The sequence below is a fragment of the Ambystoma mexicanum genome, chromosome 9 (assembly GCF_040938575.1).
Source record: "Ambystoma mexicanum isolate Mex_15411 chromosome 9, UKY_AmexF1_1, whole genome shotgun sequence".
NCBI lineage: Eukaryota > Metazoa > Chordata > Amphibia > Caudata > Ambystomatidae > Ambystoma > Ambystoma mexicanum.
Window position 1 is genome coordinate 834,986,644 of NC_090931.1, and position 23,689 is coordinate 835,010,332.

Sequence of the window (23,689 nt, forward strand, 5' to 3'; positions counted from 1 at the left end):
TTGTGGGAGGGATTCAAAGCGGTTCGGAATGCCCCCGGGTTGATCTATGGTCGGCTGAAGCGGACATGTGTATAGCCTTGAAGAAATAGATTGTCAATGCACCGGGTAGTCCTGCAAAGTTTACAAAGGTTTGGGGTAAATGGGAGGTGGGGGGCTGAATGGTAGGGGGGTGCTGAGGGAATTGTGTGCTTTTATTGGGCATTTCTTGACATTGGGTATTGCTACCAGTTTGTTCTATTATTTGGACCCTCAGTTGCACAGTTGGCAATTTCTTTGAGATCTTGTGTCAAGCAATGATGTTTGGTGTGCTTTCCACCAGACAACTGGTACTTGCATCCGGAGCCCTTCCTACTGGAGGAAGTTCACCAGCTTCGGTTGAAAGGGGCCATAGACTTGATACCCTGCTCAGAACGAGACAGGACCTGGTATCTGACTTATTTTCTGGTGCCGAAGAAGGATGGAGGCTTACGCCCGATCTTGGATTTATGGCCCTTAAACCTGTACTTGTAAATTCAAGGTGGTCACTCTACTCCAAATCCTTCAATCCCTCGACCTGCAGGAATTTCTGGTCTCCCTGTATCGCCAGGATGCTTACTTTGATGTGCCTATCCACAAGAAGCACATGAAGTACCTGAGATTCATGGCTGGGTATGACCACTAACAGTACAATTCAAAGTCCTGCAGTTCAGTCTATCTTCTGTACCCAGGGTCTTCACCAAGCTGCTGGCGGTGGTGGTGTCTCGCCTCAGACAGAGGGCATCCATATCTTTCCCTATCTAAATGAATGCACGTCTGAGCTGGCTCCCGAGACCAGGTTTTAGTATATATGTACCAGATGCGCAGCCTATTGTATAGCTCGGGGAACAACCTCAGGAAGTCTCCAGTTTCGCCGCCACAGTCCCTATGGTTAATCAGTGTGATCTTGGACACTTGCCTGGTCAGGGCTTTCCCGTCCGATGATCGATTAACGAACATCTCCAAGATGGTGCATGTCTTCCAGGCACAGGAAAGGATTCCTTCCTCAACTTTTTTATGGCCTACTGAAACCATCTAGTTCCAGAGGACCGGCTATGCATGAGGTTGCTACAGTAGTTTCTCAGTTTTCAGTGGTCTCAGTTTCAGGGACGCACTTCTGATCTTCAGGTCTCAGCAGAAGTTTCCCGAGTCCTGGAATGGTCGTACATTAGAAACAACCTACTGAAAGGGACGTTGTTTCGACAACCCTGGCCCCAACTGACCCTAGTCACAGACGCTTACCTGAAAGGTTGGGGTGCTCACCTTTGAAGACCTGATGATCGAGCTGTGGTCCCTGTCATAATGCCAAGAGCACAACAATTTGCTGGAGTTGGGAGCGATCGGTCTCACCATGGTTGCTTTCCTCCCAAGACTGTGCCGGTCCTGAAAGACAACACAGTGGCCATGCACTAGCTCACCAAACGGAGTGGTGTGGGCTCCTTGCATCTGTGAAGAGAAGCATTGTGACTGTGGTTCTGGGCTCTGGACAACTGCATGTCTCTGAAGGCAGCGCATCATGCCGTCAGGGAGAACGTGATTGTGGATGCCTTGAGCAAACAAACTTCGGGCTCCCATAAGTGGGAGCTCTGTCAGGAAGTTCTGGAGGAGATGTTATCCATTTGGGAGGCTCCTCAGGTGTACCTCTTTGCTTCATCATGCCGTCAGGGAGAACGTGATTGTGGATGCCTTGAGCAAACAAACTTCGGGCTCCCATAAGTGGGAGCTCTGTCAGGAAGTTCTGGAGGAGATGTTATCCATTTGGGAGGCTCCTCAGGTGTACCTCTTTGCTTCCACTGTGAACACGAAGTGCAGGTTGTTCTGCTCCAGAGAATTTCCTTGGCAGTCGAGTGGAACTTCAACCTGCTCTATGCGTATATGCTGTAATACCACTGGTACCTCAGGAGGCTAAATTTGTTCGGGTTCACAATGATTTTGATAGCTCCGGACTAGTCTCTGAGAACATGGTACCTGGAGTTGCTGCACATGTTCATCAGCAGTCTCTGGTGCCTTCCGCAGAGAGCGGATCTTCTCTCCCAATCAGAGGGGCGAATCCTGCATCCGAACCTCAACAACCTGATCCTTCAAGCTTGGCTGCTGTAAGGATGAGGTATAAGGAATGAGATTTACCAGAGGACATCCTGGACGTGTTCCTCCCTGCTTGGAGACCTACCACCCAATCTATTTATGCTTGTAGGTGGCGTACATTTTTGAGTGGAGGGGGATCTGGATTTTTTTTACCTGTTCCGTATCCTCTGTTCTAGATTTTCTGCTTTCTTTGATCCAGATGGCCTGCAGGTTCACACTTTAAAGGGTTATCTTGCTGCCATTTCGGTTTTCAAGAGGTCCTCGAGCAGGACTCTTTTTTCACAGTCTCCACGGTCATGCAATGCCTGCAGGTTCTATATAATCAATTTCCCTCACACTAGTTTGCTGTTCTAGCATGGGACTTAAATGTAGTGCTAACATGTCCTATGAGTGCTCCATTTGATCCCTTCATTTTTGTTTGTTAAGATTATTAACGGTAAAGGTGATTTGCCTGGTCGTTGTCACTTCCACTAAACTGGTGGGTTAGCTTCAGGCGTTGTCAGTTATACCTCCCTAGTTTTCTCCAAGGATAAGGTTATATTGAGAGTGATGACATATGTCCTCCCGAAAGTGGCCTCTGATTTCCATCTCTCTCAAAAGATCTATTTTCCTGTCTTTTTTCCTCCGCCTCACTCTTCCAAGGCAGAGGAACGATTCCATCGGCTGGACCCGATGCAGGCCTCCAGCTTCTATGTCTCTCGGATGAGGGAGGCCAGGAAAGACTAACAGCTTTTTGTTGGTTATGCTGGTTCCAGTGCTGGTAGGGTTGTTACCAATCAGACCCTTTCACAATGGATCACCTTCTGGATCTCAGAATGCTTTCATCTGACTGGTAAGGATGTGCCTGAGTGTCCCAGGGAACATTCCAACAGAGGACTGGTTGCCACCTCAGCTCAGGCAGCCATGTGGGTTTCTTGGCACACATTTGCTAAACATTACTGCTTGGATTCTCTGTCTGGTCAGGATGCTTGTTTTAACATGGCTGTACTTTTCTGGTTCAGGTGATGTCCTTGCTCACCTCCTTCTTCCAGATCTATGTACTGCTATGGGAGTCTATCAAAGATGAGGAATCCATGGGAGGGAGTAATGTATTAGAAGAACAAATTACTTGCCTCTTTATAACGTTCTTTCTGATGGAGGCTCCTCCCACAAATTCCTTATCGCTTGTATTCCTACACCACTTTGTGGATAACTAATACACCTTGGTTTTCCAATCCCTCAGAGTCAGATTGCATGGGGAAAAGGGTAGAACTAAGATCACAGAGTGCAGCACCTCAATATATACTGATGCCAGCGTCACATCTGTGCGGGGCATTTAGTGGCATTGGGTGGAGCAGACACCGAGCCTCCTGGCTGAAACGTTTCTGAAGTGCAGCTGCGCTGGGAGATAGCTATCTAATCAAAGATGAGGAATCTGTGGGAGGAACATCAATCAGAAAGAAAATTACAGAGAGGTAAGTAATTTGTTCTTTAGTGGCGATTACTTTTGCAAAAAAGGGTAGATGAAATAAGTATGTAGAAGTCCATAAACCGTATCTGAAGTTCTTCAAGGACAAAGTGACAATGCACATCAATCCTAGATTCATATAAAAAGTCAATTCGATTTTTCGTCTAAATAAGCCTCTAGTTTTACCAACCTTTTTCGCAAATCAATTGACACCAGCATATAGCTTGTTGTACTCACTGGATGTCAAAAGAGCCTTCAAGGACAATGTAGAACATGCCAAGAACCACTGAAACTCCACCCAACCTTTCATCATGTTCGCCCTAATGGAACAGTTCTACTGTGTGGACAAGAAGGCAGCCTCTTTGCAAAAAGGTGAGTCTTCATTCCTCCTTCCTGCCTTGACATTGAATATTCTATGTGCTTTGTAATCTGTTTAGCATCATGTGAATATATGAATAATCCAACACTGGAGAACAAACATTTTTACTTACCTGTAACTACAGTTCTCGAGTTTTGGCATCTTTCATAGATTCACATGAGACTTTCTGACGAATCCCGCATGAGGCTCAATACAAGCTCACTTCCGTGCATACCAGAATCTGAAGATGGCCTTGGGGTAGAGGGGTGTAACTAAATGGGATGGCTGGGCATTGGTCATTAGCCAAATGGGCAAAATAAATGCAATAGCGCACTTAAGTCAATGCATTATTTTTAATGTATGTGTAATTATTCTACCCAGAATGTTCAGCCTTACAAGGGAGACTATTTAACAGCTAGGAATGTATGAAAGATACTAATGCTGAGGAAAGTACCTTTTTTCTTTTGATGGATACGATTTGCGTTCACAGATTCCTCATCATCCTCTGCATGGCTGCTCAGCTAATTAGAATACTGTCATTACTTGCAATATGTGTGCTGCTATTTTTGGAACAATTGTCGTATTCCTGACAGCCTAAGTGGAGCATGGAACATTGTGTGGAACTTAGTATCACAGATGGCCTCACAAACACATCGAGACTCAAAGACAGTTCAACGGTTATTATTATACATTTCAAGGGGGTCCACTAATGGCCATCCCTCACCCTCGTGTCTTCCCATGGGTATCCTTCCTCACCCTAGACCAGACTTCCCTAATACAAAAGATGATGGCCACTAGCTAATGGAAACCCCTACTATCTAGCGTCTTACTGGCTAGAGGTGGGGGCCTAAATGCAACCACCTTATCTGTATGTCTGCGCTAGGGGTTCTTCTAATGTGTTTCTATTCCCATTGCGGTCAACAGAAATAATATTTTCTTTGTGCCAATTGCAGACACTCTTGTCCTTTCTCACACTCACCCACTCCTCTCTTTCTGCTTTCTCTGTATCTTACTACTCCTTTTCATTCCCTCTGTTGTACTACTGCAACATCCCTTCTCTGTCTTTCACCTTCTCACCTTCTGTCCCTTCTGTCTGTCCCTCCCTCTGATGTTTCACACTCTCACTCGATCTCCTCCTAACTTCTATATTCGCATGACTCCTCTACTGTTCTCTGCACTCTTCTCCTCTTGATGCACCCCTTTCTTCTCACACTTTTCTTCTCATCCCTTACTACTACTTTCACCCCACCTCTCTCCAGGAATATGGTGCTGTGCTCCCCCTTCCTAATACACTCACTCTCACTATTCTCACCCCTCACTTATTTCTTATATCCTTCTCTTCGCACCCCTCTCAACTATCCTTACTCTCTTCCGGTCCCATTCACTCTCACTCGACCTACTACCCTTACTTCCCTACTCCATAAGTGCCAAGCCTCCCGATTTCGGCAGGAGAATCCCGATTTTTCAGTGAAAAATATTGCTCTTTTTCACGTTCTTCCGCCTAAAATAATTGTAGCCCCAATGCATTCCTATGGAAAGATTTATGTCTCCCGATTTCTCGGCCAAAATCTCCCTCCCAGGTGCTTTGGTATGTTGCGATGTAAGCTATTCCTATCTCTTCCCTCACTACCATCCTCACCTTCACCAATACTCCCTCCCTCAATGCTCCACTCTCACAAACTGGTACCACTCTCTCTTGCTATCAATACCTCAATTGCACTCAACAACACTTCCTCCAGCACCTCCTCAGCAATCTGCCCAGCCGTCTCTCCTCTCTCTGGTCTCTCAGTCTACCTTCAAGTCTCCTCACCTAACACATACAACTCATACTCTGCCACCCTTTCACTCCACTTTTATACTCTTCACTTCCTGATGCTGTCCCCCTCCTCCCCCCCCGCCCACCCACCCTGCTTTCATTAGTTCCAGTGTGTGGACTTTTCTGTGGTTGTCAGGCAGTCTCTGATAGTTTCCCTGCTGTTTCTCTGGCATGTTGCGGGTCTGAAAGTTTGTTTTTCTGTTGTTGCAGTGAGTTAGTTTCTTTTCTGAAGTGCTATACACTGTTTGGTGCGGGGAAGGCTCATAGTGTACATTAGTTGCAGTGTTTCTGCTTTCCCCTTTGGTTAGTTCTGGTCTGGATTTTCTTAGTTACTTCCAGTTGTATTCTGGAAGTTGTGGGTCTATAAAATAAAAAAGAGAACATGGGCCAGAAACAGTAGTGGAAGGTATAGAATAACAGAAGGTGGTACCATCAGCAACACTCAAGGCACGCATAGGTGTGGTAGGAACTACCACTCCTCCCCCCACTGCCTGGAGGGGTCCATATTCCCTCCTGTTAGGGTCAAGTTGCTGGCCCTGTCACATTAGGGATTGGGACAAGTGCCTCACATTTGATGAAAGTAGCTCCTATGACTCAGTGACAGAGTCCATGCAGTCACACCTACGCTGCTAGTGACATTTTTAAATGTAAGTCTGCGCCGGGAACTACTTCACAATATGAGGAATCTGTTGGAGTATGATTATATCCATCAGAAATAAGATTTTGGATTTTAAGTCATGTGTTCTTTATGATTGTTTTGTTTTTTCCACAAAAAGTAATATTTTAGCCATTCTTGAACTATGAACCTTACAGTGCCAGAGGCATTGTGTTTAACGAATATTGATTGTAGTTAAACACAGTGGTCTTTCTTCCTCTTTTTTAACACAGGGAACTGGCTTAAACGATCATCTCTATCAGGACTGACGGATAACGTTGAGGATCTCTTGGATATCAGCTCCGTTGATCGACTTTCCTTCATCAGGCAGAGCTCCAAGGTAAAACACTTGAAATAAATGTATTATTTATTTGAGATTGTGGATTGGCTTTGGATCTCAAACCCTCATTCTGAGTCATATTCTATGAGCAATATAACTGGATGTAGTATATATGAATTGCTTCAAAACAATCCAAAACAGTCACTATGGGCTGGTAATGACTACCTAGTAGCTCTAACATGGGACACTCGTAAGAATATCTGAATAATGAGGCATATTTGTGATCATCTCTCCATGCATTTGGGTACAGGTGCACAGTGTGTGCCAAAATATATAAATATGAAAGTATCACACCCTAAAATTAGGATATCTGAAAAGAAATGTTTGTGATCACTCAATAATTCCTTTGCGCGTGACCTCTAAATTCCATCAATCATCCAATTCAATTACTCATAGAAGTCTTGGGATAATTGAGCTGGTTGGAAGGAGAAAACATTTTTTACTCATGTGCTTTTTATTCACATTAGTAAAGTGCATTATATACAGAAAATACAAAAAGAGTTTGAACTCAACAATGATGTCTGTGTAACATACAATAATAAACAAATCATAGTAAAAGTAAACCTTTTGTCTTCATGATTTATGACAAAAAACAAACAATTGAACAACATAACAAACATAACATGTTTTGTGACTTAAACAGTGAGTTTAAAAAGGGGAAATTTAAATACAGTTCCCTTATTGTGCACCCTATTATGGGTGTCATGAAAATAATATCCCAGTATCTTTCCCTGGCAATTGCTCTGTTTGGTAAAGAGGCAGGAATTTGTAAGGGTACAAGAATGTCCTGGGGCTTCAATGTAGCCTAGTATCTGGGTCTTTATGGTTAAAGAAATCTTTGCCTACGTGGAGCTCGGTCACCAACAAAGCGCTTCACGTTTCGGCGGTCGTTAGACATTTTGTTAGTCCGCCTTCATCAGGGCGTCTCATTTGAAGACGCCGCCGATACTGAAAACCCAAGTCTTGGGTCGTGTCTGGTATGGAGTGCTTCCGAGAAGGTTGAGTGGGCCATCGCTCTTTTGATGAGAAACAACTGGTGCAATCCCACCCACATGAAGGTGACTGGAAAGGAAAGAAGAAAAAGAAGCACCACGAGAAGTCTTGTCCCTGTTGTGAACCTTCAGTGTGGCTGGCATTCATCATCCTATTCATCTAGAAACAGATGACATCACTCCTGCTCCAGTGATGATGAGGAGCCTTCTGCGTACTTACCAACACCTAAGGTACAGTTCTGCACTATTTTTTCTAATGGATTCCTTCCTTTCATGGACTCATCTATAATATTGTATTCACAGCTCAGCGGCTCTTCAGAAACTTTTCCGCTACCAGACAGTGCACTGCGGCTCCACACAATGCCTCTATACACCCCATGCCGGACATGATGTCAGAGACAGTATGTACATTGCAGTGCCGTGCCCCAGGACCTCATTTCCTTTTTTCCACACACTCTGTGTTTGCTTTGTGAACACGCTCTTGCCCAACCCCACTAAGGTCTTGGGTCGCGAACAAATGTCGGTGTCGGCACCCAAAAGGATTCGCCTTTACTGCCTGGGGCCAGGTTAAACAGTTCTGGGCGGCTTGCCCCACCAGTCCGGAAACCTTGCCAGATGTCGTACCTAGCGGCCCCTTCCAACAATTGCCTATCACTGAGACAGCGATTGCTTTTTATCTTTACTTTACTTTACTTTAATTACTTATTTAGCGCAGCAATGGACCCGTGGGCATAAGGGCACTGACGTACATAAAAAGAGACAAACATAGACAAGAATCAGAGAATAAGAGGGTGAAATCTGCAGCGTGGCTTGGAGGGAGGAATTAGGCGAACAGCCAGGTCTTCAGTTTCCTCATTAAAGGCTCAAGCTGAGTCTGTAGCCTAAGATCGAGGGGTAGCATGTCCAAGCCAGTGGGGCAGCCACTGAGAAAGCCCCCAGATTTGCATCTGGGGATAACTAAAAGGTTTTGTTTGTTGGATCTGAGGGCTCTACTGGCGCCTTTCTTCACAGCTAGTTCCTCAACATAGCCTAGCATGATGCCCAATATACACTTAAATGTGATCTTGAGGAGGCGGAAACAAATTTGTGCCTCCACCGGCAGCCAGTATAGGGCTCCTCTGGCCTCGGTAACGTGATTGCGTTTAGACAGGCCCTTAACGACCTTCACAGCACCATTTTGTATGACCTGGAGTCTGTTGGATTCTGCTTTACTGAGACCTGTCAATAAACTGCAATGAAGGGATGTAGGTGTGCAAATATTGTAATATAATAAGCGGCAGCCGGGACCAAACTCCCTACTTGGGCCTTCCTGGATAGATTCTGAAAATATCTCCCATTGACTTGACTTTCTTCATTGGAATGATCTTCACATCGCCAAGTTGGATGGCCTCATAATCCGGGCTCAGTTTAGCTAATGTGGGCAGTGTGCCCACAATGAGGAGTTCGGTCTTGAACCGGTTAAGTGCCAGCCGTTCTTGGCCATCCAGTTGTAAATGCTGGCACAGGCTTTGTTGTTCAAACATTCTTCATCAGATTTGTGACAAACAGCCAGGGGGATGACGCACTGTGTGTCATCAGCAAAGTTGGTGAAACGTATCCCTTCCTGGTCCAGCATTGTGAAGAAAGGAGCCGTGAAGATATTGTATAGACGGGGAAATGCTCACCCCCTGAGGAACACCAAATTCTATTGGTATTGTCACAGCCTCTGCCGAATCAGAGCAGACTCTGTTTTTTCTGTTACTCAGAAACAATTTGACCCAGCAGGATGCGGCTGGGGAAAAATGTCCCACCTCCTTAAGCCTGGAGACTATTAATGAATGGTCTACCGGGTCAAATGCGGCTGTGAGATCCAGTAACATGAGCATGGAGGCGAGTCCCTTATCCATACGCTCATGAAGTCTCGATTTTAGCTCTAATATGGCCGTTTCCATACTGTGGTCTGCCCTAAATCCTGACTGCTGGCTGTTAAGGACCAGGAAGTTATTGAGGTGTTGGGCCACTTGCTTATACGCTACGCGATCCAAAATCTTTAACAGGAAAGCTGTGTTTGTGATGGGTCTGTAATTAAGGGGATCTCTCATAGGAAGACCCATTTTTTCAATAGGGTAGTCACCCAGGATTGTTTAAGGTCTTCTGGCACGAGACTCTCCATAAGTGAGGTATTCAAAAATGTGCCGATCGCTGCGAGCAGGATCAGGGGGCATGTCTTAATAATAACTGCAGAGCATGGGTTCCCTATACAACTTGTGGTTTTCAGGTGGGTCACAACCTCTGCCAGTTCCTCCAGGGAAATAGGTGAAAAATGTAATTGAGGAATGGAAGGGCATCTTTTGAAGCACTCTGAGCTCGGCTTGCTCGCATTCAGTAGTGCATCACCTTTCTTTGTTAATACGTTAGCCTTAATGTCCTGAAGTTTCTTAGACAAAGCTTCCTGTATGCTCTGACACCATGTCGTGTCTTTCACTACTGATCCTAGGTCAGGTGAGCTGGTAGACTCCTGCTCTTTAAGGATTTTAAAAAGTTCTTTTGGCTCTGATTTTGCATTCATGTTCCTGTCATTAAAAAAAAATGTTTTTGCACCCTGAATAGCTGTTTTATATTCTCTGGCAGCATCTTTGTACAACTGGAGATGGCCTGGCACTGTGTTACATTTCCAAGCATAGAAAAGTTTGAGCATATTTGATTTTATCTTTTGCAGGTGAGAGGAATACCATGGTTTATTTTTAACCATGGACCTAGCATTTCTCCGTTTCTCAGGGGCTAGGATATTGGTGAGGTTTTACAGATTGGACATCAAAGCTTTGGACATCCCTGTCAGAGTGGAAGAGGGTGTAAAGTTGATATCGAGACTCAACAGCAGGGTAATTCTGACTTGCGTGAGAAGCCTCAGGTTTCTGCCTATGGAACCTGGCATGTTTTGGCTTCTTGTTTTGACCAGAAAATCTGCTAGGATGGAGAAGTGTAGGAAAGAGTGGTCGGACCAAGGGCAGGGTGATACCAATAGGTCCATTGTGACCAAATTGATGGCAGAGACCCAGTCTAGAGTGTGCCCAAGATTATGAGTGGGTAATCGATTTCTTTGGTTGAAGCCTAAATTGGGGACTTACCGGGGCATTAAGCCCTGGTGGTCCCGGTAATTCTCCATTGCCGGGCGCCGGGAAAAATGATTCCCCATTCCCATTCGAGTTCCATTGGACTCAATGGGAATGAGAATGGGGAGGACAGATGCACCGGCACTGTGTGCCACAGTGCCGGAGCATCCATCAAGATCTGCGAGCAGGTGCTGTTCTGCCCACCAGGTAGCTTACCAGCACCGTTGTTACCAGACCAGTATACTCCTAATGAGGCCCAATGTCTGCATCCAAGGTTTACATTGTTTTTTATATTTAAGCTTAGTTTTAGTCCTAAGTCCGATGCCCCTGTTTGTATAGCTTGTGTGTTTCCAGCCCAGCATTACAGCCTGCTTCAGTTATCTTGTTACAGCCCTTGCTAGAGTTACCTTACGGAAGTCCCTTGCTGTAGATTACCTTGTAGTCTCAAACTACAGTTGCCTTGTTCCAGTACGTTGCTACAGTTTCCTGCATTCCTAGTAGTGTTTTGAATTTCTGTTTCCCCCTTTGGACTTTTAATGTCTGTAAGTGTTCTATAGTCTGTGTGTGTGTGCCTCTGTGTATTCCTTTGTACATAGTTTGGCTCCTAACCCTAGTAGGCAATCTCTGCCCCTTCCTATCTCTCATTTTACTTGTCTGTAGTTTTCTGCATGTAACAGTGGGTGATTGCTGTTTCCACAGGCGGCTCCCATTATATGTTCCGGCTAAACCCACACAGATTTGTCTCATGTAAGTACACTCCTTGTTTGTTCCTTAGAGTCCAGACACAGAAGCCATGCCCCTTTCCGATAGGCTTGTAGGGTGACTAGATGTTAGACATACTTGCACAGAGGCATTTAGCTTCCCTTATATCTGTGGGCAGTCTCAGGTCTGACCTGTGTACACCACTAATGCGATTCCACATTGTTTGTCCAGTATATGGGTTCCCATTCCTGCTTGTTCACCAATGTGGTCTGATTTTTTTCCGCGTTTCATTGTTCTTATTTACATTGACTGTTTTTCCAACTTGTTTGCCCTCCTGCTGTATGCACTTACCTGTCCTTTTAAATTAGGAGCTCCTGAAACTACAAAGGGTGCCCTTTGCGAATCCTGGCAGGTATACTCTGTGATGTGTCGTCTGTTTTTCATGAAATAAACAGTCTTAGATTTAAAAAAAAGGATCTACCTAGTGAAAAGACAGAATCCCAGCTTTCACTATTTTTGTATCATAGGCAATCACCAATAAAAAGGTTTCAAGAATGTACCCTGGTTTGTTTGTTCTTAGTTGGATACTATGACATCATTAGCAACCCCCCAGGAATAGGAATTTCGGAATGTTCCTTTGTTTTAAATCTGGCTAAGAAAAGGAATGATCCATCGATAACAATATTGATTCCAGATTATCCCTTTTTGTCCTTGATGTCTGTTTGGATATTAAGACATATACCGGGTGATCACAAGTTTGGTGGTAACCCTTAAATGCAGTGGTAACGCTGTTACCACTGCATTTAAGGGTCTGCCAAATCACTGGTTTGGCAGGTCAGCTGCAAATTTGATGATTTTTGGCACAATTACCACGCTGTAATACTGCTGATGGTATATGCACCGAAAATTACCCATTGGGCACAATGGGGAATAGGGAATTCCTGAATGGGCCCAATGGGGAATGGGAAATTCTGGTTCCGCCAAACCCGTGATCCGGCGCTAATAGCGCCGGACCCGTTGGCGGTAGCGCTATTAGCGCAGGCGCTATCCCGGCGGGAATCCCGCTGGGATACCACCCAACTCGTGATGAGGCCCATAGTGTGTCATTGTTCACAAGATGAATCATGCTACATTTCAACAACAGGTGAGTAGATATACTGAGGTAAGTGTATTTAGCTATGTGTTAGCAGCAACAAATGTGAAATGATAGCATATGTCATGCCAATCAGACCCAAGACCCTGTATATGGCTCTGTTAACTGCCTAAATCTGCCATGGTCTGTTTTTGGGGAGCATGTTTTCTACAGCAAATTGGAAAAAGAAAGAAACAAAACATTATTGACCTAATAGCTTGCTGCAGTTACACCTGACAGACACATGCTGTCTACATGCTGCCAGGTTCTACTTTTAATAGCATGCAAACCCTAGCATATGCAGTTCAACTAAATCTGTACAGAGACAGAAGGCAGACCAGTATGCTTGTTTCATTATTGTCAAATGGAGCTGAGCACTGACTTGCATCTACCATCCACTGGTGCTTATCAGTCACTACAAGTTCGGAATTGGGGAGAAGTAAATGACATGTGGGTCGTGGATAGGCCCGGGGATTTAACATTTTGCTTTGTACCTGGGGACATTGCTCGCTTTCCATACCCCCTTGCTGGCTCTTGGCTAAATTTGCTTTACCCACTTTTCCAGAGGAAGCGCTAACATGTTCCACTGTTTTTTGCAGGTGAAGTTCACTAGTGCAGTGAAACTGTCAGAAGCTGGGACAGGAGGAGGCCTGGACAATGGGCGAGATGAAGAGGAAAATTTCTTCAAGCGTCTTGGTAAATGGCGCTCCGGTCGAAGGAACCCATCCAAGGTCCATCACACAGAAGAAAAAGATGGTTAGATATCAGGGGTCTATTTTTCTGTTCTTTTTTTTACTTTTTTTCTTCTTCCCATCTAATTATTTTTGAAGACCACCTCCCTTCCATTTTCCTTTCTATGTTTTTTTGTGTCCATTCTGTTCCTCCACCTACCTTTTTCATTTTTCTCTCCACAATCTTTTGTTTCCTTGTTTTGTTCCTTCTTTTCATTTGACCAAAAGTCTCTAGAGAAGTAGAACCAAAAGAGTAAAACCTCACACCCCACACCCACCCTACCAAAACAAAATAATATATATATATATATATATATATATATATATATATATATATATATATATATATATATATATATATATATATATATATATATACATATACATATATATATATATATATATACTCACTTATATATAGATATACTTCTTCGGAGGCATTTTGTAATTTTACGAACCTGGATTCGCTTGAGAAAAACTTTTATTTTGTTGCCTGCAGCATGCAAACTGTAATATAAAACGTTATTGAATTGAATGGCTCATTCTGAGAGAGGGGGCGGAAAGAGAGACAAAAGCCTCAAAAAGAATGATGGATGCTCTGTCAGCTTCCCTGGCAGCAACTGCTCGGCTTTTATAGCAAAACTCAGCCTTTCTGAAATAGAACTCCCTGCACAGACCTTGTTTTAATTATCTATTTTCTTCTGTGTTTGCATGTTGAGCATCTGCATATCATTTCATATAGAGATATTGTCCCTTTTGCCTGAGGAAACAGTGGGAAAATAAATATTACATTTGCACCATTACTTTAAAGGTGAATGCCAATAGAAGCTAGACCAAATGTATGCAAGGGAAGCTGTGATAGGCTCAACTGAGGAGTCTTTCTTGGCTTGATTGAATGATATGGTGAATGAATGTCTGAGGATTTCAATTACATATTTGGAAAGACTCAGATGTTGAGTAAAAAATATGACACGTTTGTAAACTGCAATGAGATGATTTCTGTGGGGCTGTAATAATCGTAAACGGTGATAGCTGAGAGACACAGATGTAAAAGTCCATTTGAATATGGCAAGGACCGTGCATTCTGCCCAAAAGCTGAACATTAAAGGTTTTTGGTATTGGATGTGGAGACTATTTTAGTGTAGATGGCGGTCACTAAAGGCTTTGGAATATTGGCTATCCTAGAACAAATGGATGCCCTGCTAGACACATTTACAATCTGAGACATCAAATAATTGGGTACATAATTGCTTCACAATATTCCCAGAGCCCCCTCCTCTCTTTACATAACCTACCAAAGGGCCCTTGACCCAGACCAGCCCATGGAAAGACATACAAACCAACACTCTACTGGAAAGTTTGTTGCAAATAAACCAACTGTCCCTACAGACGGACAATATACTACTCCTAATGTGAAACTCCCCATCATCCATGATTGGTTTACTTAAACCGTAGGCAGGATTGAACCGAGGAAACAGTTTTAACACTTTTAAAAGAAGAAACCGCCTAACTATACCATATGAAAAGGAAAAAAAAGAAACACAAAATAATATGGAGGAACAACAGCCTGCCATCCCACACATTTCCCTACAATCAGCAGCTACATTCTTATTGGGCAGAAGTCATCAAATCCAACAAAGCACTCTACTCAGTTTGCACAGAATATGCACAACACTGACAGCATGAAATGTTTAAGATTATCCAAGAATTCAAAAATTTAAAAACCCAGACAGCTTGCAACACAAACCCTACTTAAAATCCCAGCTATCAAATTTCTGAGAACTTCAGCAAAAAGATCATACAAATACAAGAACATCCAAATAATGGAGGGATATTTTCAGACCCTACCACGGACAAATTAACCATGACTCCATCCTTCACCATATTAACCTCGTTCCCCCTTTTGTCTGTTGAGGATCTTAGCATCATCGTTAACTCTTGCAGCTTTACCGAATCTCCTGAGGAACCTTGCCCTCCTAATTTATACAAATCTATACCAAAACATCTTGTTATTACATTCATATTCCTATCCTTCCCTAATCACTCCTCATCAATTCCGGAAAAAAAACTTCTCCTGAAATCTGTGTATATTAAACCACCCCTGAAAAAAACATCAGCTTACCCAAATGACCCTTTTAGCTACCGCCCCATCTCAAACATCCCTTTCATCGTACAAGGAATAAGAAAATTCATATACGGTCAACTAAGGGATTACATCGAAACATACTGCCTCCTAGCCAAGGTACAGCACGGTTTAAGGACTTCTACAGGCACAGAAACAGTGCTGTGCACGTTCTGGGACACCCATTAAAACAATGCAGATAAAACGTAGAGAAGGCACTCAATCTTCTGGATGTCTTGGCTGCTTTAGACACTGTCAGACATAAGATTCTTCTAAAGAGACTGGAAGACATTGGTATTAAATGTAAAGCTCGAGGGGGGCGTGGCCAGCAGGCGTACAATGCGGACGTGTTCTTGCATCGCTCCCGTGCCGCCGGCCAGATCCTGCAAGCATCCTGCTGAAATCAGAAATGTGAAAGGACCAAAACAGCTTCAGCGACGCTCGAGAAACTGCTGCATCGACCAGTCTAACAACGGACCGGAATCGGTGGGGAAATCCCTGGCTACAACGTTTGAAAGAAGCGGGCCCCATACCGCGTACGATAATCAAAATGGCCGCCATGTGTGGGATCTGAGCGGAGGGCGCCGCGCGTCTACGTGTGTGCCAGCCTGAGGGAGAGAACCACATCAGCAGCGGGACGGAGGGCGGCGAGTCGTGTGCGGACTCTGGACTGGTGTGGGCGCGGGTGCTGGCGAGTCACTACTGCCGCTGCGACTGCTCCCTCTCCATGTGTCCGCGCGGCGCCGCAGGGGCCTCCCGCCCACGAGGACAGCTGGGTGCAGGTGGTCTCCCCCTCCGTTGCACACGGCAACAAGGAGCGGAGTGACTCTGTCGGCGGGTGCTCCAAGCCCAAATCAAAGCCCTGAGTCTTGGGGAGCACAAACAGCCCAGCTGATGCTGCTTCCGTGGCGGCTCGTGAGGAGGGGGAGCTGCCACGACTCGCCTCCAGGACAGAGCGGCAGCGCTAAAAGAGCCACTAGGTCCCACAGCGGAGTTGCGGGTGCTCCACTCAGCATAGAGCGCCTGCTGGACCCACAATTCAGTGACCGCGCACTCACATTCCTGCACACAAAGAGCAAAGAGCGGCGGTAAGGAGAGGGAGTAACGAGGAGTGAGGTGGTAGCGGAGGAGAGGGTGAAACACTGCCAAATCCCCTATGAGATATTGTGACCCCTGCAGCCCTGTCTCCACACGCGAGTCATATGCCCCAATAAAGCCGCTCCCATAAGCAACAAACCACCACAAGTGCCTGTCTACAGCCCCCAAAAAGGGGGGGGAAAGGATAGGCACAGCACTCGTGAGCCAAGTAGGGTGAGCACAATAAACAAAACGTACGAAGGTGCAAATCCACAACAGGTGTAACCCTACGCGGAGCCTTGTGGTCGGTGGATACCCCTGACAGTGGGCAGAGGCGGAGCAACGGGGGATCATCTTGCACGACTCTGCGCGACTGCCGCCCATGCTACGCAGGGACTCGGTGTATGTCACTCCTAACACTCCGGGAAATAACGGCCTATCCGCTCTATCTCCACCCCCCCTCCACGCAGAATGAAATTCTCTGAAACTATAATAACGAGTGGACAAAATGGGGAAAGACAAGCCCAGGAAAACCTCCACACAAAGCAGAATAGAGCAATATGCAACTACGCCAATGGCTCGCTCTCCAGAGCAGTCGACATCAACGGAAACAGACTATACTGTAGATGACATCTCCCTCAGCGATGTGATGAGTGTCGTAGCCAGCTCCAGAACATCAATGGAGAAGAAGATGGACAGTATTGGCGCTGATGTGTCTTTGCTGCGATACGACCTACAGAAGCTAACCTCTCGCACTGGAGAGGCCGAAGCACGCATCTCGGAGACTGAAGATAACCTACGAGGGGTTAATCGCCACATGTCTGGTATGCTAGAACGTATTAAAATCCTGGAAGCAAGAGTGGATGACAGTGGTGGCAGATCTAGACGAAATAACATCTGCATACTCGGTCTCCCCGAGAAGGCTGAAGTGGCATGTATGGAACTATTTCTTGAAGAATGGCTTGCGAACGTATATAAGGGGGAATCCTTTTCCAGGTTCTTCTCCATCGAGCGAGCTCACCGCATCCCGACTGGTAAAGTCACACCGGGCGCGCCACCACGCACAGTCATAGCAAGATTTCTAAATTATAGAGACTGAGATACTGTGCTACAACTGGCCAGATCGAAAGGGACTGTGACGTACAACGGATCTAAGATCGCCTTCTTCCCGGACTTCACCAGAGAAGTTCAGAAAGCGCTCCAATCCTTTGATCCTCTCAAAAAGAGCCTGCAATCAATGGGAGCCAAATACGGGCTAATCTTCCCTGCCCAACTCAAAATATTTCATAAAGGCACGACCATGCACTTCACAGACCCTAAGGAAGCTTGGAACTGGGCCGAAAGGCATATAGAAGGCGACAGGAGCACCAAGGGAAAGAGGAGAGGAGAACGCAACAGACCACATCCTGAGCAACCACCAGACATAGAGCCTCAACAACAGCAGCAAGAAAGAATGCCGCAACAGGGAAATTAATGAATAGGTTTGAACAGCACTTAAATTAATGGAACCACAGTGCGCAAAATATAAAAGAGCCCTCACTCCAAACCGAAACATAAACCACAAAGAATACTGTGGCTGGCGGCCGACCCAGCAGCCGGCCCTTCCCCCCGACAAGGAAACAAACTCATAGCATCAAATGAGAGTGCTATACCGCCAAGCTCCAGACTCTACACACAAACTGCAAACCCAGTTAGCACAGAGCAGGCTTATGCAAACTAAAGTTTAACTGTTTGCAAGTTCACGATGGGACGACAGGTGCTTCAGTTGGGGTTGGAGTATAGGGAGGGAGGAGTTAGGGGCAAAGTTCTTATTCAATATTCAGCATGCAGTGGCGCTTGGAGCACGACGGACAGGATGAAATATAAGCTACCCCACATCCTAATTAACCTGAAACATTCACGCCCTATGAAGCGCATCCGTAAACCTAAGATCCAGACAATTGATGACACCTGACGATAGTTCAACCAATAGACACCTAAAGCTCATGACCTGGAATGTGAATGGGCTGGGGTCTAGCATTAAAAGAAGACTGGAATTGCAATATAAAAATCGGCATTCACCGGACATAGTACTCCTAACTGAAACGCATCTTGCAGGAACGATCTGTAATCTCTTCAAAAGATCCAACTATCGCACAGCGATACATGCGGGCTTCTCCATTGGGGCAAGGGGGTTCATACAAGACTCCCACTGGAGATCTCGCACATAACGCAGGACAGAGCTGGACATTATGTACAAATACAGGCTACGCTCTGGAACCAAACCCTGGCGATTATGGCAATATACTCCCCACCATCTCTCCTAAGCGCCCTGCTAGCAGACATTACCCCAATCCTGGCCGCAAATACGGCCGACATGTGGGTGATAGGCGGCGACTTCAATGAAGTAATGGACAACGCCCTAGATCGCACACACATGAGAGCAAGGAACCCAGCCACCACCACTAAACTGGCCGCCTTTGCGTCTGCACTGGGGCTGCGAGATGCGTGGTGGGATCTGCACAGTGACACACGCAAATATTCCTTCCACTCAGGGGTGCATGCCTCGACGTCAAGAATAGACTATTTCTTCCTACCAAATCCGAACATTCACAAAGCATGCAGCGCGTCCTTCCTCCCACGGGGAATCTCTGACCACTCCCCACTGTTACTTGAACTTGAAACGGAAAGGCCGCGACCTCCACCCACATGGTGGCTTAACTCATACTACTTGGGGTTCCCGGACCTACAGGAGAGGTTGGAGACAGTCACCTCCAAATACTTCGAACTTAACAAAGGCTCGGTCAATGACCCTGGAACATTATGGGAGGCATACAAACCGGTCCTAAGAGGCGAAATCCTCTCGTGGACAACGGCAAAAAAAAAGGCCCAACGTGAACTGATCATAGAGGTCGAGAAAGAAGTAATGATCAGAGAATCAGAACATATTGCTAGTGACACTCCTGTGACAAACAGAACCGTAATACTAGCGCAGAAGAAGCTACACAATCTATCGCTGGACTGTGCCAAAAAAGCACATGGTGCCATGAAAGCACGACTATACGAAACTGGTGAAAAAACTGGCAAGTTGCTTGCATGGTTGGAAAGACGTGATGTAGGTCACCAACAAGTGAAAAGTGTTAAGAATGCGAATGCAGAAGCAGTCTCCTCGGATGCAACGATAGCAGAATGTTTTGCCGATTTCTACGAAGAGCTTTACAAACCCCCCAATGTCACAGCGCCCAGTGCCATACTAGATGAAGCCGATCTCCCCACACTCGCCACAGAACAAGCCAACACGTTAGATACCAAAATAACTAAGGATGAAATATCAGAATATCAGCAGCCATTACCCAACTCTAAGCGGGCAATACCCCAGGGCCTAACCGTTTCCCACTAGACATATGGAAAAAGATAAAACACCTAGATATATCAACCCACCTGCTTAACATGTTTGAGCAATCCCTAGAAATAGGTAGGCTCCCACCAGTCCGACGCAAGGCCACAATCATAGTGATCCCCAAATAAGGCAAGCCCCCAGATGAATGTAGCTCTTACAGGCCCATATCCTTAATAAACAGCGAACCCAAAATACTAGCGAAAATACTAGCTAACAGACTCCAAACGGTTATCACAACACTGATCCATCCGGACCAATGCGGCTTTATGCCTTAAAGATCCATGAGGATGAACATCTGCAGGCTGCACCTAGCGCTGGAAAGAGCACCCGCTATACAGCAATCACTTGCGCTGCTGGCCATAGACTTTGAAAAAGCCTTTGACTCGATTGGGAGGCTCTGTGGGCAATCATGAGAAAAATAAAGTTTGGTGAGTCATTCATAAAGTGGGTCCAGCTTCTATACAACACCCTGTTGGCAGAAGTGAGGGTGAATGGGTGGCCCTTTCGAAACATCCAATTGGGGAAGGGAACCAGACAGGGGTGCCGCTCTCAGCAATGCTATTTGCACTGATCATTGAACCGCTAGCAGTCATCCTGAGGGACACAATGACATGGACCGGTTTCCGCTGGAACTCAGGTTGGGAAGATAAAGTATCTCTCTACGCATACGATCTTCTAGTGTACCTAGGCGACCCGACAATCTCCTGTCCCATAGTCACGCAAATACTGTTAGATTACGGGGCCTTCAGCGGCCTCAGAGTGAACTGGTCCAAATCAGTGCTCTTCCCGGTGAAAGGAGTAGACTGCATACCACCACAGGGTTCTCCATACCAAGTCGAACTCAACCAGTTTCGGTATTTAGGCATCCAGATTACAAACATATTGGATAGCTATATAACCCAAAACCTATATCTGTTGGTTAAAAGATTCACAGAAGATGTGACCCACTGGGAAGCATAGCCATTAACACTACTAGGCAGAGCAGCGCTCTTCAAAATGCTTGCCCTACCTCGATTCTTGTACATCCTACAAAACTCCCCCCTCCACATCCCAGCAGCAGAATTCCGCAAAATCACATGCAAACTACTATGGTCTGGGAAACACCCAAGGATAGCTCTTAAGACCCTCCAACGCTCAGTATTGGAAGGGGGAATAGGACTTCAGAATATCCAAACTTACTACTGGGTGACCCAGATGGCGACAGTAAATGATGTACTACAAGGTAATCCAGAATTCCCACACATACGGGCCGAAATAGCAGTAAAACACGACATGTCCCCAATCGAAAGCCTATACAGCATGAAGAGCCACTCCCCCGTAGACACGATAACAGCACATACAGCCCAAATCTGGAGGGAAGCACACAAACATATCGGATGGGACAACAAAATCACCCCAGTCCAGCCCATCTGGAATAATGCCTGCCTTGTAGGACTCAGTAAACTCCCCAAATGGCCAAACTGGGAAGCGGCCGGTATACAAACCATTCAGCAAATATATGCAGATAACCAAATTATCCCGTTTGCCAAGATCTCGGCCACATACGATCTTCCTACCACCGAGAATTACCACTATGGCCAGCTATATCATGCACTCACCAAACTAAGGGAACAACTGTTAGACATGCCGGAATGCACGCCCATCGAAAGGAATATAGTAATAGACAGCGTGAAAACCAAGGTTAAATCCACCATGTACAATTTTATCTCCTCATTTGCCACAAAGGAATTGGCGAGCCTAAAGCTGAAATGGGAAAGAGACGTGGGCCTGATATTACCTGAGGACTGGATCTCGACCCTGATGTATCCTAGAGACACTGCAATCTCTGCTAGAATTTGGCTTATACAGCTGAAAATACTTCATAGACTATACTATCCCCAAGTAGCATTATACAAATGGGGTAAAATAAATGACTCCAAATGTCTGCGCTGCAAGAAAGAGGAAGGATCCTTCTACCACATCCTATGGCAATGCACGAAAATACAACGCTTTTGGCAAAAATGCAGTGAGAAACCTTTCGAGGGTCATGTGCCGAACAATCCCAAATGCTCCTGCTCTCAACATCCACAGGCATTGCCAAAAGAAACATTGCGCAGCTATGGGGTTCAGAATCCACTTCCCAATATGACCAATGAACATCGGACGTAGACGTCTGCATCCTAATGGAGCGCCGAATATATCAAGCAAGAGGCTGCCCGGGCAAGGCAGATAAGATATGGGGAAAGTGGGAACAAACCGTGTAATGTACGTATAGACTGAACCAATAGACAATGATGTATAAACCTCTGACTATCTCAGGGAGAAGTATCCGGACCTGTCACTCTTTGAATAAGACTAGCATGGAAGCGTCCAACATATTTATACGATGTCTGATCGTGCTGCCTCACCGTCTGTATGCAAAGTTACATGTTTGTGTAATGTATGCCTTTGTATTGTTTTTTTGAAAAACCAATACAATTTGTTATTAAAAAAAATGTAAAGCTCTTCACCGGATCACCTCCTTCCTCACGGGTAGATCCAAAACCACTATTATGCCCCCTTAAGCATCCCTGCCACATCCACTTTCCTATGCAGTACCTCAGGAATCAGCGATATCATCTCTACTTTTCAACGTCTACTAAGCCACATAAATCACCACGGTATCACCTGCTACAATTATGCAGACGACATGCAAATAATGTACAAACCTAAAATGAATTTGCTAACAAACTCTCCAGACACAAACACTAGTCTTACAGATGTAGACACATGGATGTCAGCTAACAGACTAAAAAACAGCCCTAGCAAAACAGAACTGGTTATTTGCAGTCCAGCTCCTTCTATCACAACCTCACTTCCATTGCTTGATGAGATGGGCTCATTCCCAGTACCATCCTGCATGGCAAGGACCCTTAGAACCTCAGTGGACAGAACCCTCACAATGAAATCGTAGATGAGGGCCATTGTGACAAATGGCTTTTTTCATCCTACGCTGCCTCCTACAGTTCCTAACATTCATCTGCAGAATCATGACTGTGATAACAAGACTGGACTATACAAATATTCTGTTTCTCTGACCCCTGGAGTACCAAGTTGATACATTACAAATAGTTCACAGTTAAGCAGCCAAACTTCTTCTCTGGATGAAAAAGTTTGAACCTATCTCCCAGGCACTAAGTACTTTCCATTGGCTCTCTATTAAGAAAAGAATACACTTTGAGCCCTCTGCTTCTCACACAGTGCATACCATCAGAGGTGCTCATTATCATTCACATTGAAGTTCCAGCATGACATTCACTCCGGGACCCAAAGATCCAGTAACAACATAATTGTACTAGTTCCTAGCTTCACCAAGAAACGACAAAAAGGATATTTTTTCTCACTTATGGCAACCAAACTCTGGAACACCCTACGTAAGCATCTCCAGATGGAAGAGAACCACCAGACTTTCAGGAAAACCCTTAAGACATAGCTCTTCAACTAACAGGACTGCCAAAACAACATCAATCTATGAGGGGCACATCAAGAAGCAACCCCAGACCTACAACGCCTTGCTTTTGCCTGTGTGGAGACAGCCACATCCCTGCCCTCATATCACTTTAAAATAAATAGCCACTATAATTGACAATCTAATACTTTCACAAATATAGGCTCTTCAATCCTCAACCCGAAATACTACATTACATTTCAATACATATATATCCACCAAAGTAAGCCAACACAGACGACCACTCATCAGATAACGGTCCAGGCACTGATCTCAAATA

At 45.3% G+C, this 23,689-nt stretch overlaps 1 protein-coding gene across 21 annotated transcripts in view; it reads left to right on the top strand.

Annotated features, from left to right (window-relative positions):
* UNC80 (unc-80 homolog, NALCN channel complex subunit) overlaps positions 1-23,689 on the top strand; it is a 3,486,058-nt gene that overhangs the window by 1,363,833 nt on the left and 2,098,536 nt on the right. For 15 of the 21 annotated variants that reach the window (XM_069615884.1, XM_069615886.1, XM_069615890.1 and 12 more), the window contains 2 exons: positions 6,610-6,716; positions 13,234-13,390. In XM_069615884.1, coding sequence (XP_069471985.1) covers positions 6,610-6,716; positions 13,234-13,390 — 264 coding nt within the window. The remainder of the gene's footprint in view (positions 1-6,609; positions 6,717-13,233; positions 13,391-23,689) is intronic. The other 6 variants (XM_069615891.1, XM_069615900.1, XM_069615895.1 and 3 more) reach the window with 1 other exon arrangement.